Source organism: Equus asinus, chromosome 13, assembly GCF_041296235.1.
Source record: "Equus asinus isolate D_3611 breed Donkey chromosome 13, EquAss-T2T_v2, whole genome shotgun sequence".
Classification (NCBI taxonomy): Eukaryota; Metazoa; Chordata; class Mammalia; order Perissodactyla; family Equidae; genus Equus; species Equus asinus.
The window spans coordinates 50,183,415-50,199,866 of NC_091802.1; the positions used below are offsets into that span (position 1 = coordinate 50,183,415).

Genomic DNA, 16,452 nt, shown 5'->3' on the forward strand with positions numbered 1-16,452 from the left:
ATGGGGAAAATAAGTGTATCTGATCAGCTTCTTTCAGGCGTGAGTTACAGTACTGTTTGCCCAGGAGTTCAATGTTATTGAATTAACAATACATATTAAATAAGGTGTCTTTAACACACCTTCATGCATGAAGCAAGATTATGTATTAGTTGGTTAACAAAAATATAACCAGAGGCTCACAGGAACTTAACTCTGTATTTCCTCTAGGAACAAACGCTTCAGTATCCGCTAATTCAGTGTCCATGGTGACTTTATAAAACTATCACAAATAAGAGAATCAACTGTATTTTTTAGTCTTCAACTCAAATTGTCGTCCTCACCTTTGAGAAGGCTAAAAGGATTTCCTCTAAACCCCATTCACAAACTCGAATACCATACAGTTCCCTTTCAGTGTTTAGTTTGCTGTCTGTAGTAACGTGAAAAGTTCTTACATGGAGACAGGAGAATTTTTATGTGATGGGAAGTTTAACAGTGGCCCAAAATGAAAACGTTGGAAGAACTTGATAGTTCTAAGAGTGGAATCTTGTTTTCTGGTATTTTCAACAAATGATAGAGTCTTAATTTTGTTATTAGTGAAAAGTTAATGGAATATTAAAATGAATAGTTAGGTATCTAGGTACTCCACATATTGTGGTCAGACTCAGTTCTGTTACTCTCTGTTTGTAAAATACAGCAACATTTTTATTACTAGGCCATTTGAAAACCAGTCTGTTGTCCTGGAAATAGCTGGGTTTGAGATGGAGCTGTAACTCACTTTCCTGAGGCTCTGCAATTCGCAAGTCCCAGACTGATTTGTGCTATTCTTTGAATGCCTTTGCCTGAATATTTTTCTTCCATTCCTCTGTGTGTAATTACCGAGTCCGTCCTCCAAAGGGAAATCCTGGCCTGAAAGAGGAGAATCAGTTCATGACTTGGGAAGCCCTGAGCTGTGGTAGAGTCACCTTTGTAACAGAAGTCTGATTAAGGTTCCTCTTTAAAGGAGTTGATTTCTTTTAAGCAAACAAATATAAGAAAAATAAATTGGTTGAGATACTATTGAGTTTTTGTGTTACCGTGGAAAGAACACTTTGCAGTAGGTTTGAATCCTTCAGTTGTGTGATTGTAGTTAGGTTTTCTGAGCCTTACATCGGATGTGGGGGAGTTTATCTGTGTTCAGGAGGATTGGCAACCTGTGTGTACAATCTTGCACATGGTAGGAGCTCAGTGAATGATAGTGATGTCACTGTCATGGAGACATAAGGTTCAGGGGCACTGTCCCAATAATGTGGGGTGCCAGGGTGGCACCCCTTGTTGAACCTATTGAGGCTGTCTTTGGACACAGTGCGGAACTCTTGGATGACATCTCTAGTTCTTGACCTTGTACCTTCTTTAGTGACAACTTTTTTCTACCGCCCTCTGGCCTCTGGCCTTTATCAGGAAAGTTGATCTGATGAAATGAGGAATTTTTAATTGTTGACTGACTCAGTCACTGCGTAGTATGAGTACATTTCTGTCATTTGTGTTTTCAGTCATGAATTATGGGATAAGAAACAAAGTCTCCTATTAAAGGAGTTTAATGTCAGCAAGTCAGTTGGGAGACGGTTGAGGAGATGGAATCCCTGATATGTCCACTTTTAAGGGAGGCTGAGAAAGTAAACTTTAGTCCTTCTTGAGCAAGCAGCTGGCGGCACGGGGGGAGGGGGGGCGTTGTCCAGAGTGTCAGACCTCTCTAGATGGCCTCCTTCTGTTGGGGGAACGTGGGGCAATTTCTGGGGTCTTATGGGAAAGAGGCTTGTGAGCAGTGGGCTATGGTAAGCCCTGGCTTTCTCCTTCCTTAATCTAGGCTCATGCACCTGCTGGGCCTGTTCACACGCTATCCCACCTTCAAGACCACCCTTGTTTTCCCTTCATTGAAACCCCTTCTGTTGTTACTGGATGCTACTCTTGACATACTTGATGTTATTTCAGTTGATATTAAATACTCTCCGATGAAAACATCCCTTTTCTGATATTTTGAGCGAATCCTTATATTATTTTTACGTCTTGTAATAATATTTCTGAGAAAGTACTTTAGGACCAGTTGATAGGGATTATTGTATTCAGATTGGGCTACAGTGACTGGAATGTAAGTAGAAAGTGTGAGGTCTACTTTGACCTGGTTGGACAGTTACCATCGGTAGATGTTTTGTCTGCTAGCAATGTGCCAGCTGTTTAGCTGGACTGGGAATTATCCTTGTAGATATAATAAGGATGCGGAGGTCAGTTGGGTATCCACTTGATGTCCTTTTATTTTATTTGTTAGAGTTAATACTCTCCTAGGAGCAGGGCTTCCAGACCTTCCGAACCTGACCCACATCCAGATTTCCCAGTGGGCTCAGGAGGTGTTCTGTGTTGTTGATGAAACAATCCGTTCTTGGAAAGAGGGAGCCAAGGCAGTCAAAGCAGTGCACCAAGGAAGAAAGTTCGGTGGATCCCACTTCTTTTGCTCTTTTAGAATCATCCCAGTGTCCCTATCTGCTTTCTGAGCTCATGACCCAGAACCTCTAGCATTGATGGGGGATGTGAGCGTGAGGTCCACACTCCAGAGTCCCCTGCCGGCTCCAGGTGTAGTTTCTGAAATTTGACTTGTCCAGCCCCTAGCTTGTCAAGTTGGCCTGGCCAGAGTCTGGGGCCGACTGTTCTGCTGGGCCGCTGGCTATGACACTGTGCTCTCCATGGACCTCTATGCACTCCTCCACTGTCTTCAGGATGATTTGGAGTCTCCGATCCAGGGCAAGGAGGTGGGGCTCTGTGAGGACGGGGGTGAGCTGATCTTCTAGCAGTGACTCCCGCATCACATCACTGAGTCTGTAGTTGGCTTGTGTCAGCAGCTGCAGGTGCGAAAGTGTTTTCTTTTTTATCCTGGAAGGACAAAGTCATAGGAACCAAATAAGTAAATGTAAAGAAAATAACTTGCCTGAACTTGCTGCTTTACCCGGACAGCTATTGTAGCTGATGTTCTGAGACCACCTCCAGTGCCTTCTTAAGCACGTTTTAATGAAAACCGGGTAAAAAGGGCATGAACAAAAGATGACATCCACTATTTTGCAGTCCTTTGCCCAGTTGCCTTTTGGTCAAGGACCTACCGAGCCATTTGAACTCTAATCATTGTCGTGTCACACAGTAGTGATGCTGGACCCGGCTGCATCTGACATTGCTCAGGGAATCAAAACAGAAGTGATAATGACTTTTAAAGCTAATGAGGGAAGTTTCTGGTAAGTGAAATGAGGACCATGTTTGCCATCTCAAAAGTTGTAGAAACTGTCAGCTTCCAAGTTGTTTCTTGCCAACTTTGTAACATTTCTCTGTGTCACATTCTCAAGTCAGAGGGATGGAAATGGGTGGGACAGTCTTCACTTGAGGATTTTGATTTTTCTGTGGCAATCTGACTTGGACTTAGATCTGTGAGCAGCTTAATTGTCTGACTTTTGTCATAACTACTGCCTGTTCTACTCAGGACGAGAGGAAGGGAGGCAAAGAGGGAAGCGTGTTTAAGTTAACCTAAGATGTGGATAAAGGAAATGGAGGCTCTGCTCTGAGTTTTCCAGTGGGAAACGAATGAGGTGGTTTTGCTAGATGTGAATCACGTCCTGCAGCTGAGCAGCTGGCCAGTTTTCCAAGCCTGGCTGGAACACCGGGTGGAAGCAGGTTAGAGATTCTCTAGAGAAGTGGCGGCCAGGCCCAAATCTAAGTACTTCCTTTCAATCTGATGCAGGTTTATGGGACTTTTATCAGGATTTTGCTTCGATGGTGATGATGCAGTAGTATTTATGAGCTTATAAGGGTGCTGGGTGAAGCAGAGGTTTGCTTAGGCATATCAAAGACTGTCAGGCTTTGCAAAAATAGGTGATTATCTGAGCGGGTTAGAGAATAAATCCTAAGTCATCCTGTGCTGAAGGATGAAAGAGTCTGAGATGTTGCTGGGGAAAATTCTGTCCTTGTAGTATAAGAAATGATCTAATTCCTGTCATTCCACCCCGCTACGTCCAAGGCCAGTGAAAACTGAATAAAACCTTCAGAGCTTGGTTGTGAGCAGGATGAAGTGTCACAATTGTGACCTGTGCTGGAACTGAAAGCTTACCTGCAGCACTGGGAGAGCGGCGCGAGGATGGAGATTTCGTCATGGGAGTGTCGTCCAAACCTAGGAGAGAAACAGGCTTTCAAGGGTGGCAAGGAGCCTCTTCCTCCTCACCGTTTTTTCTCTCTCTTCTCTACCTCAGCCTTTCATTGAATCACAGCTTGGAGTAAGTGCCAGGGAGCATGGCAACTGCCTGTCCAACCCTACTCCTCAACCAGCTTACAAAAGGGTCTGTCCAAAGATGTTAAAACCGAGCAATCATTCATTCATTCATTTACCAACCACTGAGGGTGAGCTATGTGCTGTGTTTCCAGGAGTGAACCATCTAGTAAAAGTGGAAAACTTCAGTCTGTTTGACTAGTTCTCTTGGGGTAGAGGAGAATCAAGTGGTACTTAGCAAAGAGCAAGAGAAAAAGGAAATGGAACAAGTAGGGTTAGGAGATAGAACGTGGAGGCCCCTCACTCTAGGGGCCTCTGGTTTCCCCTGAGCAGCTGCACAAGGAGTAGGGCTGGGAGAGGAGAGTGTGGGGTCACTTACCCTCTGGCATTGTCAAGGTGAATAAGGAACCCATCATCCCCAAATTTGGTGAACATCTCATAATGGTGACGGTCCATGTTTCCTGTCAAGGAGAAGAGACATTGGCGCTAAGGCCTGTAGGCCAGGGGATGGATGCTCCCGACGTTTGAGTTCTCTTTGGGGCACAGAGGCCTATTCAGAGATGAGTCTGAACCCAGGGTCACAGGCTGTCAATTCCCCAGGGTTATTAGTGAAGTTGCAGAGGGAGAAGGAAGGTAAGTAAGCAAACAAACTACTATGGCCTGTTTTCAAATCTAAGACTCACTCTAGCCCCACTCCCAGCCCCCGCGGGGCCAGGGGTTCCAATACACCGCATCAGGGTGGACTTTCCTGACCAGAGCTCCTCAGCCGAGGCCCGGGTACAGTAAGGACACAGGTTAACTTCTTGGGTGGCATGAGTGCGCTGGGGTGGGTGCTGTCTGACTTCAGATCTAAGCGTGTATGACGGCTGCCTTTGTAACTATCTGCTCTGTCCCTAGCTTTCCCTGGTCCCCGAGGGACTTGAAGAAGGGCTGACCAGTCCCTTCTCTGGGCCCCCCTGCTGCTCCACACTTATTGTGCTCCCTCCTCCCTTCCTCCCTGGTTTCCCTCTCACTTGGTCAAGGGAACAAATAACTTCAAATCCGACGCCTGCCTGGGCCTTGCCGCAGGGTTGTCTGCCTGAGTGATGTCCCCTCCTAGGAGGGGAGCATGTTAACTTCTGTCCTCTGGGACCTCCATCACTTCTAAGGCCGTGGCAGGTGCGGGGTTATTCTGTCCTCGTGGTCCAGGCTGTAACTTGTTGCCCAACTTCACAGAGAATCCCAGCCCAACAGTAGAGCCCACTCGTGCCAGATGCCCTGAGCATGGGGACCTACCTATCAAGAAGTCGAAGATGGCCATGTCGATGATGTTGAGGAGCCGGTTGCTGCTATTGTACGGGTAGATCTGTTTCACTGTGTCACAGTAAAGTGGATTGACCTCCCACCTGAGGGGGAGAAGAAGTCCTGGGGCTGGAAAAGCCAAGATGGCAAGGTGTTGGGGGCCCTCCTCACACCTTCCCCTCCCCCCAAGTCCCTGCCTCCCTGATCCTGCCCTGGGCTGGTGGCAGCTGCTCGGCACGCAGGTGGTCATTGGGGGCATTCAAGGAGGATCCTGGGCAAAGACATGGGAGGGTGCAGATGCCACGTGGTGAGCAGGTCCTGAGCCTCCACTCTGCTGGGCGGTGATACTATGCAGGAAGGGAGATGATGGCCACAGGGGAAAGGCTGGCTGCGTTTCCCTCCCCTGCTTCCTCTGCAGCTCCTCTCACCGAGCCTCGGACCCTGGCCCTCCAGTTCTGAGCCATTTGAGGTCCCCCTACGAGCCATTCTGTGTCATTTCTCTTTTACACGTGCTCCTCTGCCTGGGATGCCCCCGTGTCCCTTTTCATCTGATGGGCTCTTACTCAGCCTGCACGGGTCTCTCAAGATCTGTCACGTCTCCAGAAATCCTTCCCGGATTACTTCTCTTTCCACCACGATTTGGGTGGCTGGATTCATGAGCCTATTCAGTCAACTAACACTAACTGAATACCTCTTATGTGCTAGGGAGTGTGGAAGGCCCTGGGGATATAACTATGAGGTCCTTGGCGTCACAGGGCTTACTCAGGTGAACCAGGTCTCCCTGCAGGCTCCTCGTGGGCTTCTCTGTTACGGCAAGTGTTGCACTGTGTTTTCATAACCTGGCTACCTGTCTGTCCGTCCTACTAGGTCATGGAGCTTCTTGAGGGGAGAACCTGTGTCTTTCATTTCTGTATCCCCTAGCACCTAGCATTGGATACATAGTAGGCTCTTTATAACTGGATAAATGAAGTAAAGGGAGAGAAGAGACACAGCTGATCCCAGGATCGATAGGAGATGACACAAAGGAAGACTGAGGCAGCTTTTGGGTCCAAAAGCCAGGCTAGCCACAAGTCCTTGGTACTGCAAGACTGTGGGCATGGCATTGTGGCCAGGGGGCCAACTCACTCCTCTTTTCCTGCCAGTGAGTAGGAGCGGATCCACGGGTTGGGCACAGACAGCCTGGGGGCCAGGTTGAGAGATGGCAGGTACGCGGAGAGGGAACCCTCTAGCATGTGTGGGTTGCCACAGACAGCGTATTCAGTCTTGCACATGTATGGACACTTGGCAAAGAAGCACACGTTGCTGGCTAGAGGGAGGAGAAGAGAGGAGGAGTAAGAGAAGGGCTTTGGAGGCATGCCGTCTTCCCACCCTCAAGAAATCCACTAAAAGGGAAGGGAAACCCTGAACTCACAGCTTGGGAAAAGGCAGAAGAAGAAAACACTGCCTTTTCCAGATGTAGGGGCTCATGAATGCTACTAAACTGAGTATCCTGGATGCCAATTTTCAAATGTCTCGGAGCAGAGACAGCGTGGGGGACCCAGCCTCATTGCATCCTATCCATATGATTAGAATGCTCTTTGAATGGATAACATCTGATCTCACTGAGGCCAGCATCATAGTTCAGTGCCCACACAGACTAGTTAGCTTCTCATGTACAAACTTTACCCATCCCCTGTTCATCTTGTGCGATGCTCAGGTGGACCAGGGTGGGAGTATCTGAGGGCAGCATACACCCATCCCTCTAATGGATGGTGCTACTGGCAGGAGGTCAGCCCACTGCTGAATGTAACAGTGGCCACATCGGCCTATCGTGTTCTTAGACCCAGAATATTGCTTTGGCCGGTATTCTACCTGGAGAGACAAAGAAAACGCTCTGCAGGATTTCATTCTTGGTGACCTCCAGGATTTCCTTGGTGACATTGACTAGCCTTCCCACTGTTGGTGGCACCCGTCGGAAGTCCAGAATCCTGAAAGAGAGGGAGCCATGTTCAGACCTAAGGAATGGTCAGGGAGTTCGATGATCACTCACTAGAAATTGACTGGCATTCCTGACCATACCCAGCTGAGGGGGTCTCTGCAGTGCTGAGCTGACACCTACAGTGCCCACACCTACAGTGCCCAAACCTACATCTAAAGGGGTGGAAAAGGAATCCTTAATCCATCAAGCCTCCTCGGCAAACCTTCCCACCATCCAAGCTGTGTTCTAGGTCAGAGTTCATACTTCAATGTGCAGATGAGTCACCTGGAGTCTTGTTCAAATACAGGCTCAAACTCAGTGGGGCCAGGGTGAGGCTGAGATTCTGCATTTCTGAACAGCTCCTGGGCGGTGCTCAGGCTGCCAGTCCACAGACCACACCTTGAGTAGTAATAATAGGCAACTAGGAGGAGCTAGGAAGTTTAGGAATGTGCTTTCACTTTTAAATGTTACAACCTTAAGACTCCTTGGATCAGGTAAAGAGAGCAAAGGACAATGTCAGGCCCAAGCTGGCAGCTTGAGCAGCCTGGCAGAGTTAGTTTTCTTTGTAAGTTGTTCTTTTCAGTACATTAAAAGACCTTGTGTTTTCCAACCCATGGGGTTGGAGGGGATGTGTTGGGTTAGAAGGCATCGCTGAGGTTCATGAAGAAGATAAGGAGCTGGAAAGAAGAAGAAATGCCAGGGAGGTCCCACCTGATGTGGATTGGCCCTTGCAGTCAACGTCATCTCCATGGGATCAAACCCTACCTGTCCAGATGGAAAGCGGCAATCTCAGCATTGTGTCTCTGAAAGTCAACGAAATAGAAGAAGTCCTCGGGCGTCTCTTCATCTCGCTGCTGTCTGGAAGGAAGGAAGGAATCACGCCCTGGACTCAGACCTCAGCTGGGAGCCTGAGAAGAGAGCTGATAAGCGTGACCAGAGGGGAGCAAAACATGCTTTTATGCTTTTAATGTATGCACAGATGATGGGACAGTCAACACATCAGGAATGGCCCATGGCTCGCTTGGCTAGGCAAAGACTTGCACAGGAGGAAGTGCCAGGCTTCTTGCAAGACATTGTCCTGTAGGCACCCCAAATTCCAAGTCTCCTACTTAAGCAGCTTTGGTGACAGCCACTGATTCTTTCAAAAACCCAGTAATTAAGAGGGAAGAAATATAGAGCTCCTTCTGCAGATATAAACAGAGGAGAGGGGACTCGCTAGCAGGACTAGAGATTGTACAGACCCAGATGCCCAAGGATTAAGAGAGGTGGGGCGCGAGACAAGACTTTATAAAAGGAAAAGTGCCCTAGGGATGCAATTTAGTATGACTGAGGTTTGAAGAACAGAAAAGCTCTGGGTCTTAGGGTGCTAGAGAGGAAGAAACAGAACTGTTGCCTCAGAGAAACCCTAGCTGGGTCATGAGAGTGGGCCCAGCCAGAGGGTACAGGCAGGCTGGTGTAGACGATGTTGATTTATATACATTTTTAAATCTCGAATGGGTTCCTGAAAAGCATCAGCCTGCCTGAGTATGCTGGGCGGGTTGGGTGTGTGTGTTCTGGAAGGTACTTCCCACCCATTAAGGGCATCATGGCTTCTGGCCCCCAGGTTGACTCGCCTCGATGCTAATAAACATGGAAGAATGATGATCTTCGCATAATCTTATAATCCACCGTGTGGGGCTGTACGATGGCTGCAAAAGCGATTTAAATGTAAATAAATGTAATGTTGCAAAAAGCTATAAACAAACAGCACCAGCAATAGAATCAGTGATGTGCACTTCGCCAAAAAACACAAATGAGTCCTGGAAACCACAGTGGGGGGCGCTGCCAAAAGTAGGGATTCCACTGTAAAAAGGGCAGCCACCTTTAGCGTATAGCTCTCCTGCCCAGGCTTGACCCACGTCTGCTCGTTGGCATCACCAAACGTCTAGGCCAGTGAGGACTGTCCATGTGTCTCAATCTTACTTTAGTTCCTGAATTCCGACACCCTTTAGGATTTCTAAAACATCACTTCCTCGTATTTGTATGGCACATTCAGAAGTGATTTTAAACGTGAAAATCATTCTTACTTTACATCAGTGCTTTTTGTGTATTTTTCATTGTATACATTACATTAAAAATATAATTTTTAGTTATGGTTATAATTTATATTATCCAAGATGAATTTGTACTTTCCCTTCTTAATGAGAAAATGCTGTTTACTTTAAACTACTTTTAGGAAAAATGCATGCTTTTTCAAGAAATACATTTTTAAATGATTACTATGTTTGGGTTAGGACTAAATTTTATAAAAATGCAGATTCAACTTTGTGTTATGGCATAATAGATAAAATGGCTTTTGTGACCTAATGATATTTAGGAAGGAAACTGGTTCATTTAAACAATCTCTGTATTTTGTAATTGACAAGGCAGAGAAGCGGTCTGAGGCTGGCGCGTCTTGTGCTTTCCTGCAGAGAAAACATTGCAAGCCTGGGTAGTTTTCCCTACCCATGCATGGAAAGTGAAAGTGGAGCTCGCCTAATCTATATGAGCTTCCAGTTTTAAAAAACTGCAGACATCCTAATGTGCCATAGAAGAATTTTGCTCAGAGAACGTAATTCTTGGCTCTGGGGATGTGTGCTGAATTCGCAAATTTATCACTATTTTTCTGCTTCCCTTTAACATCTCGAGTTTCTACATCAGTGTTCCTTCTGCTTCCTCTCTTTCACCGGTGCTCATTTATGAGTAGTCATTAAATGTGCATGACTAAACATAACAATAATTTAAAACTCTATAGTGGCCTGAACTCGACGGTGGCTCATGTGTTCAGCTGACTGGCGCGCCAAAGAATCACGTGCCTGCTTCTGGAACCTTGGTTAATTGCCATGTGTGGTCACTGCTCTCTCTCTTTTAAAAGGAATACAATTTTCTTTTAGTACTTTAAATGCCTGGATATAAGATAAGACCCCCTCCCAAAACTGTCCCTCAGAAAAGGGAGATTCTCTATATTCAAATCCTTGCATGGTCTCTCAAATGACAGAGTCTCCTCGAAATTTCTTTGTTTTGTTTAGGACTGATTCATTAACCTGAGGTACCTTCATGCTGTGTTGGTTTTATTATCTGACAGAACTGGTTAAAACAGACTGGGGGAGGGGGTGTTGGGGGAGGAATTTAACATTGATTTAACATTGACTCCAAACTTGACTCTAGTGACGATGATGACAAATAACAAAAAGTTTGAACAGGTGAAATGTGAGACTAGGGGGAGAAAAGCAATATTCTCAAATCTATGTATTGTTTTATATGATGGGATTTTTTTCATCAATAAATTAAATATAGGCAGATGTTCACTTGTTTCACGTACATCTCTGAAAAGTTAGACATTTACATGGACCAATTTAACTGGGTTTTTGGATTTTCACATGGGTAAAAGGGGGCTCTTAGATAGCAGCGGTTCCCAAGGTTGTCTGGGCCTTGGGATCACAGGGGGAACCCCCAGACCAATTCTCTTGGACGCTCTGAGGGTGAGACTAAGGCAACAGGATTTTTTAAGGCTCCCCAGGTGGCTGCAATGTGCAGCTGCTCTATTCCCAAGCTCTCCTTAAAGGGGTGCCTTTGCTAAAGCAGTGCAGGAGGACTAGAATTAAGATGGGGCCCCACCACCAGACCCATTACTGGGCCTTCAATAGGCCTCTCAGTCGACTGAAAGTTTAGACTCTAAGTCAATCTAATTGGATTCCATTGGAAGACAGTGCATTCTGGCAGAAAGCATGACTTGGGTAATGGGAATCCCTCGGGCCATTGTCTCTTGTACATGTCGTCTCTAAGAGGAATATTCAGAGTCCCCAACCTGTGAGGTGCAGACCCTTTAGGGGCCAGGAATCCATATGCACACCAAGCTCTGTCTGTAGACTGAATACAAGTTATTTCGCCTACTTATATGTACTACAAAATTTTAAACAGCATGTATCTGCTGTTGTTATGAAAACAGAAATTAATTACAAAGTGTCACTGACTTCATAATAGCCTTTCTTCATTGGCTAGTTTTTCAATCAAAACAAGTATTACTATGTAGAGATCTGTAAAATTTTTGAGGGTCCTAGCCCTGGAAAAAAGTGGGTATCAATTATAGAGTGTGAATTCAGCAACCTAACTGCCTGGGTTTGAATCCTGGCCCCGCTGCTTGGAGACTGGCGTGAACTGGCCTCTCTGAGCCTCGGTGTCTTCAGCTGCAAAGTGGATATTGTTACAGTACCTGTCTCATAAGATTGCTGATGATCCAAAGACACAATCCTGTAAACTGTGTAGCAGAGATACTAGCAAAGACCAAATAGAGACTAGCTTTTCCTGTTTTTAATTATTATCATCAAAACCAGTTATATACTGGGGCAGATTGCCCACAGACTTTCCAAATGACTGGCTTGAAGATTTCAGACCACTTTTATTAATTTTGGTCAAAACTCCCCCAGGGCTGCCACAGCTGGGCACGGAGGCGCGGAAGCCAGCCACTTACCTCATGGGTTTGAACATGGCCTTCCCGAAGTCCGAGAACCGCAGAACAAGCTTGAGGTGGACCCCACTGGGTTTCACAACTGTGGGGGGAGGAGGGGGAGTTAATGATGCTTCTGGGCCTGAGCTCAGGGCTGTGACCTTTTGTTCATTCAGTACACCAGTCGATTTCTTCTCTTTGCTCTTACTTAATAAGACCCTAAAGACTAGGATTTGCTTTCAAAGCCTGCAGGGTAAATGCCATCGTGTCAGGCCATGGAGAGTGTGTCCAGGGGCTCAAGACAATACTTTTTCTGCCATTATGGGAAAAAGGCAAACAATTCAGGTTTCCCCAGACTGACATTCACTGAAAACCCCAAAGAATGTTTCCCTAAGAAGGGCTGACCTCTTCCTCTCTGGGTTTCGATGGCACCCTGATAGATTCTAATTATGCCATCTGTTATCTTGCATTAGACTAGTTTGTTTCTATCTCTTCCTAGTTCAGACTGTATACCTGGGCTTGGGACAAGGCTTGGTGGACAAGGCACCTGAGGTGCATTCACATGACCCTTACGGTGAGTGCAACCCCCCACATGTTGTGTCCTCGGCACCTCACTTGCTTCACCCTGTCCTGGCCCTGCTGTAAGCTCCGCGAGGGTCAGGACACTGTCTCATTCACCTTTGTGTTCTATAAAATGGCACATGGCAGGTGTGAAACTAAATAAAAGGGAAGCCCTGGGCCCTACAAACGTTGTCTTTCAAACCTTTAACACATCATGACACACACAGAAATTTATGATGTGTGTTCAGTATATTGACATAAATGGATGACATTACTCAGGGTCAGTGGTGACTGGCCTGGGAGCTTCAGTGTCCAGGCCTGACTTGGCCACTCTGAGGGCTGGGTCCAGTGCAGTGTCCAGGCACAACTGTGCCCAATTCATAGCACCCTGGGAGGGGACTGTGCTGCATCTCATGCCTATCTTTTTGATTCCGTTAATCATTTACCCTAGTGGGTCTCAACCTTGGAATCACCTGGAACGTTTTAAAAATGTTGATGCCTGGGCCTCACTCTACACAACTGAATCAGAACCCCCTGGGGTGGAGGCCAGATCGCAGCACTTTTTAAAGCTCTTCAGCTGACTCTAATTTGTTCCTGGGTTGAGAACCACTGTCCTATACAATTGATTCTTAAATTCGAGAATGTACTCCAGTCTCTTGAGGGTTTTGCTAAAATCCAGATTCTGATTCAGAAAATCAGAATGGGGACTGAGATTCTGTATTTCTAACAAGCTCCTTGATGACGTCAATGATGCCGGTCCCCGGACCATACACTGCCCAGCAGGGTCCTACACAAGAACTCCTCATAAATGCCTTTTCTTGTGTGTGGGCGGGTGGGGAGAAATGTTGAGTTCTCAGAGATTAGACAGAGAGTTGTTCCTTCAACTCCCGACCAGGGCCCTCAGGGAGTGGACAGTGGGCCCTTCATGTTGCTGCCACGTCCTGGGGTTCACACATCTGTGGTGATGGAGGGCTGGATGGAGGTGAGGCCTTACTTACTCTGCGTGCAGTCACACGCCCCAAGCAAGGCTTTCTCGTCCTGGCTGTAATCTGCAAAGGAGAAGGACAGTGAGAATGTTCGGCCGTGCTCCTGGGAGAGCCAACAACATGGGGGCCTTGACCATTCAGTAGGACATCTCCCAGAACCTCCGTTGGCTGCAGTCTTCCCCCTGCTCTCCATCGAGGCCCCATGCTCTCTAGCCCTTCAATGGACACTCCAGCAGCACCAGATTGGGAAACCAATGCTAGGTTTGTCTCTGCTAATAACTTGCTGTGTCACTTAGACTGTTATAGTGCTTGACAGCACAGACCTGGAGACAGCAGGCCTGAGGTTAAGTCCTCGCTCCACCTCTGGGTCCTTGGCCAAGTTGCTTAACCTCTCTGAGTCTCAGTTTTCCCATCTATAAAATGGCAATGATAATGTCCATGTCATAACATCCTTGTATAAGAGAGTTGCCAGGTTCAAAAGAAGTACTAGATAAATAGTAGTGATCACCTTTCTTTCAGTGGACAGAGCCCCTCCTTATGCCTGCCTTGTGGGGTTGTGATAAGATTATCGCTGTAAGATCTCTATCAAAGGGAAAAAGGTCAATGTCTGTATTTCTCTTCTTATTCTATCAGGAGTCAGAGTTAACCCTTTAATATTTCACCCTGCAGCCCAGCCAGCAATGGTTTGCCTAGCCTCCCTGGGAGAAAGTCAATCCACCCTGCCTGGTCCTGTGAACCTCACCAGCACTGATGGTGGGAAAGCGACTCATGTCGTGGAGGAGTTTGCTGACGACAGGACTGGACCGGGAGTATAGCCCGTGGCGATTGATCCCCAGGTGGAACTGGACCCAGCTGGCCTCGAGTCGCAGCTGCAGTGGGGGGTCGAAGGAAGTAAGATTCAGCTGCTCCTTGTACATCCTTTGTCGTCTGAAAGAGCCGGAAGAGTTTTTTTAATGGGAGGAACAAGAATGCAAAGACCTGCCAAAACACCTTATCTGGACACTCCATTCATTCTTTCCTTCATTCAACAAGAGTATTAAGCACCTACGTGTACCAGGCTTTATGCTGTGCTTAGGATACCATGCAGGGCAAAACAGCCACATGGTCCTTTCTTGCCCTCAGAGAGCTTACAGTCTGGCGAGCAGAATAGGTAAACAGTTACACAATACCACCATAAATACACAAACACCTAACTACAACCGTGACACAGCCTGTCAAGAACAAGGGCAGATGATGAAGAAGAATATTAGGGACGTCATATAATCTGGGTTCTCACAGAGTGATCCTGGGCCTCTTCATGCACTTTCCCACGGGAAAGTCTGTATCTTATATTTCCCAATATTTTCTGACCTAAGGGGTCAAGATAGGGGAGAGGAGGTAATTAGTAAGAATGAAAAGACTGGGCCATGAGGATCCTTAAGCAGAGCTGGAAGGTGAGTTAGACGCCTCAATACATCATAGAGGAAAAGAAGAATTAATTATCCACTTACACTGTTTGTCCTGCTCAGGAGCCTTTTCCACCAGGGTAAAAAGAAAAAAGTAAAAAACAAAGCCAGTGCCATGTGGAGGCTTAGAGTCTAGTTTGGGAGACAAGTTGTACATCTATGAAATAACCAGAGCAAAATAGAAGGCAGTTGTAAACTGTAAATTATTATTCTGTCTATCAGGAGTCAGTCAGCCCTTCAATTTTTCACCCTGCGGCCCAGCCCAGATGGCTTACCCAGCCTCTGTGGAAGAAAGCCAATCCATCCTGCCTGGTCCTGTGAACCTCACCAGCACTGATGATGAGAAAGTGCTCGTATCATGCTAGACAAGTGGTTCAGACTAAAATATTTTAACATCTTGGAGGAGAGAAAGATGATTATATGAGGAAGTCAGAGGAAGACCACAGGGGAAGAAGGTTGACTTCAGCTGGACCCTATTGAATGGGTGGTGTTTGAACTGAAGGGGAGCTGTGGAGGGTGCTCCTGGATTGCGGACAACATGAGCACTAGGAGAGGCAGGCCAGGGATGGGTGTATCAGGGGATTAGAGAGGAAGGTTGAATAAAAGGAGGGCTGAGTAAAAAGATGGAGGCCTTCCAAGTGGAAGGCAAGGCAAAATCAGCATGATTTCATGGCTAGGTAAAGCTGATTGTAGTGGGTAGATGGAATTATGGGGGCGGAGTTTGAGTGTTCCTACACATCCATATTTCTCAAATTGTGATACCATACCTCTGAGGTCTGTGATGGGATGAATAACAAAACAAACATGGCCAATCTTGTTGGAATGTCAAATTTTCGCATCGGTAAATACTTTTAAAAATTACTTTTATATTAAAATAAGTATAGACATATTACGGGGGAGAAAATGAAATACACAATCACTTTTAAGATAAAACCCTAATTTTCAAAAAAAATTTTGGTTGGTCATCTCAGACTACATCTCCAAGAGTCCCGACCCTTTGGAGTAGAGGGAGGTTTTACTCTGCACTGCCCCTAGTGGAAGAGTTTGGTAAGTGCTGAATGTCAACTTGGGTCATGGAGTTCGGAAGCAAGGTGGGTCTGAGCAGGTCAGCTGTCACTCATCTCACCCTTGTGTGAATAAAGTAAAATAATACGGCTTGTCCTTTTGGGGGTTTCCTGTCCTGAGTGAAAATCTGTTGTCTTGAGGGAGGGGCTCAGTTTTGGAAACTGATGTGAAGGGATGAACGTGCAGCAGCTTTTGGTCCTCTCCAGGGTAGCCTCTGGGTACCCCTACTCTTGGAGACCTACACCTCCTATCATATCAAACATATTAAAATCCCGCCCAACATTCAATGTTTATTTTTTCTATAATTTTTTAAAGCTTTTCTTTTATCATTTTGAATTCTGTTAAGAATAAAGTATTTAGTAATATAACCGAGTCAACATTGACTCGTTGTTTTGTAAACACTGAATTATATATTAATTCATTTTGATTGTGGAGTT

General features: G+C 46.2%; 1 protein-coding gene across 1 annotated transcript in view; it reads right to left on the minus strand.

The window, feature by feature from the left end:
* Nucleotides 1-2,249: 2,249 nt before the first annotated feature.
* FAM20A (FAM20A golgi associated secretory pathway pseudokinase) overlaps nucleotides 2,250-16,452 on the minus strand; it is a 52,931-nt gene continuing 38,728 nt past the window's right edge. Inside the window, exons 2-11 of the mRNA XM_014847669.3 lie at nucleotides 14,248-14,432; nucleotides 13,518-13,568; nucleotides 11,983-12,061; nucleotides 8,259-8,351; nucleotides 7,388-7,503; nucleotides 6,662-6,842; nucleotides 5,531-5,640; nucleotides 4,635-4,716; nucleotides 4,100-4,159; nucleotides 2,250-2,880 (exon numbers count right to left, since the gene is read on the minus strand). Coding sequence (XP_014703155.1) covers nucleotides 2,616-2,880; nucleotides 4,100-4,159; nucleotides 4,635-4,716; nucleotides 5,531-5,640; nucleotides 6,662-6,842; nucleotides 7,388-7,503; nucleotides 8,259-8,351; nucleotides 11,983-12,061; nucleotides 13,518-13,568; nucleotides 14,248-14,432 — 1,222 coding nt within the window. The 3' untranslated portion in view covers nucleotides 2,250-2,615. The remainder of the gene's footprint in view (nucleotides 2,881-4,099; nucleotides 4,160-4,634; nucleotides 4,717-5,530; nucleotides 5,641-6,661; nucleotides 6,843-7,387; nucleotides 7,504-8,258; nucleotides 8,352-11,982; nucleotides 12,062-13,517; nucleotides 13,569-14,247; nucleotides 14,433-16,452) is intronic.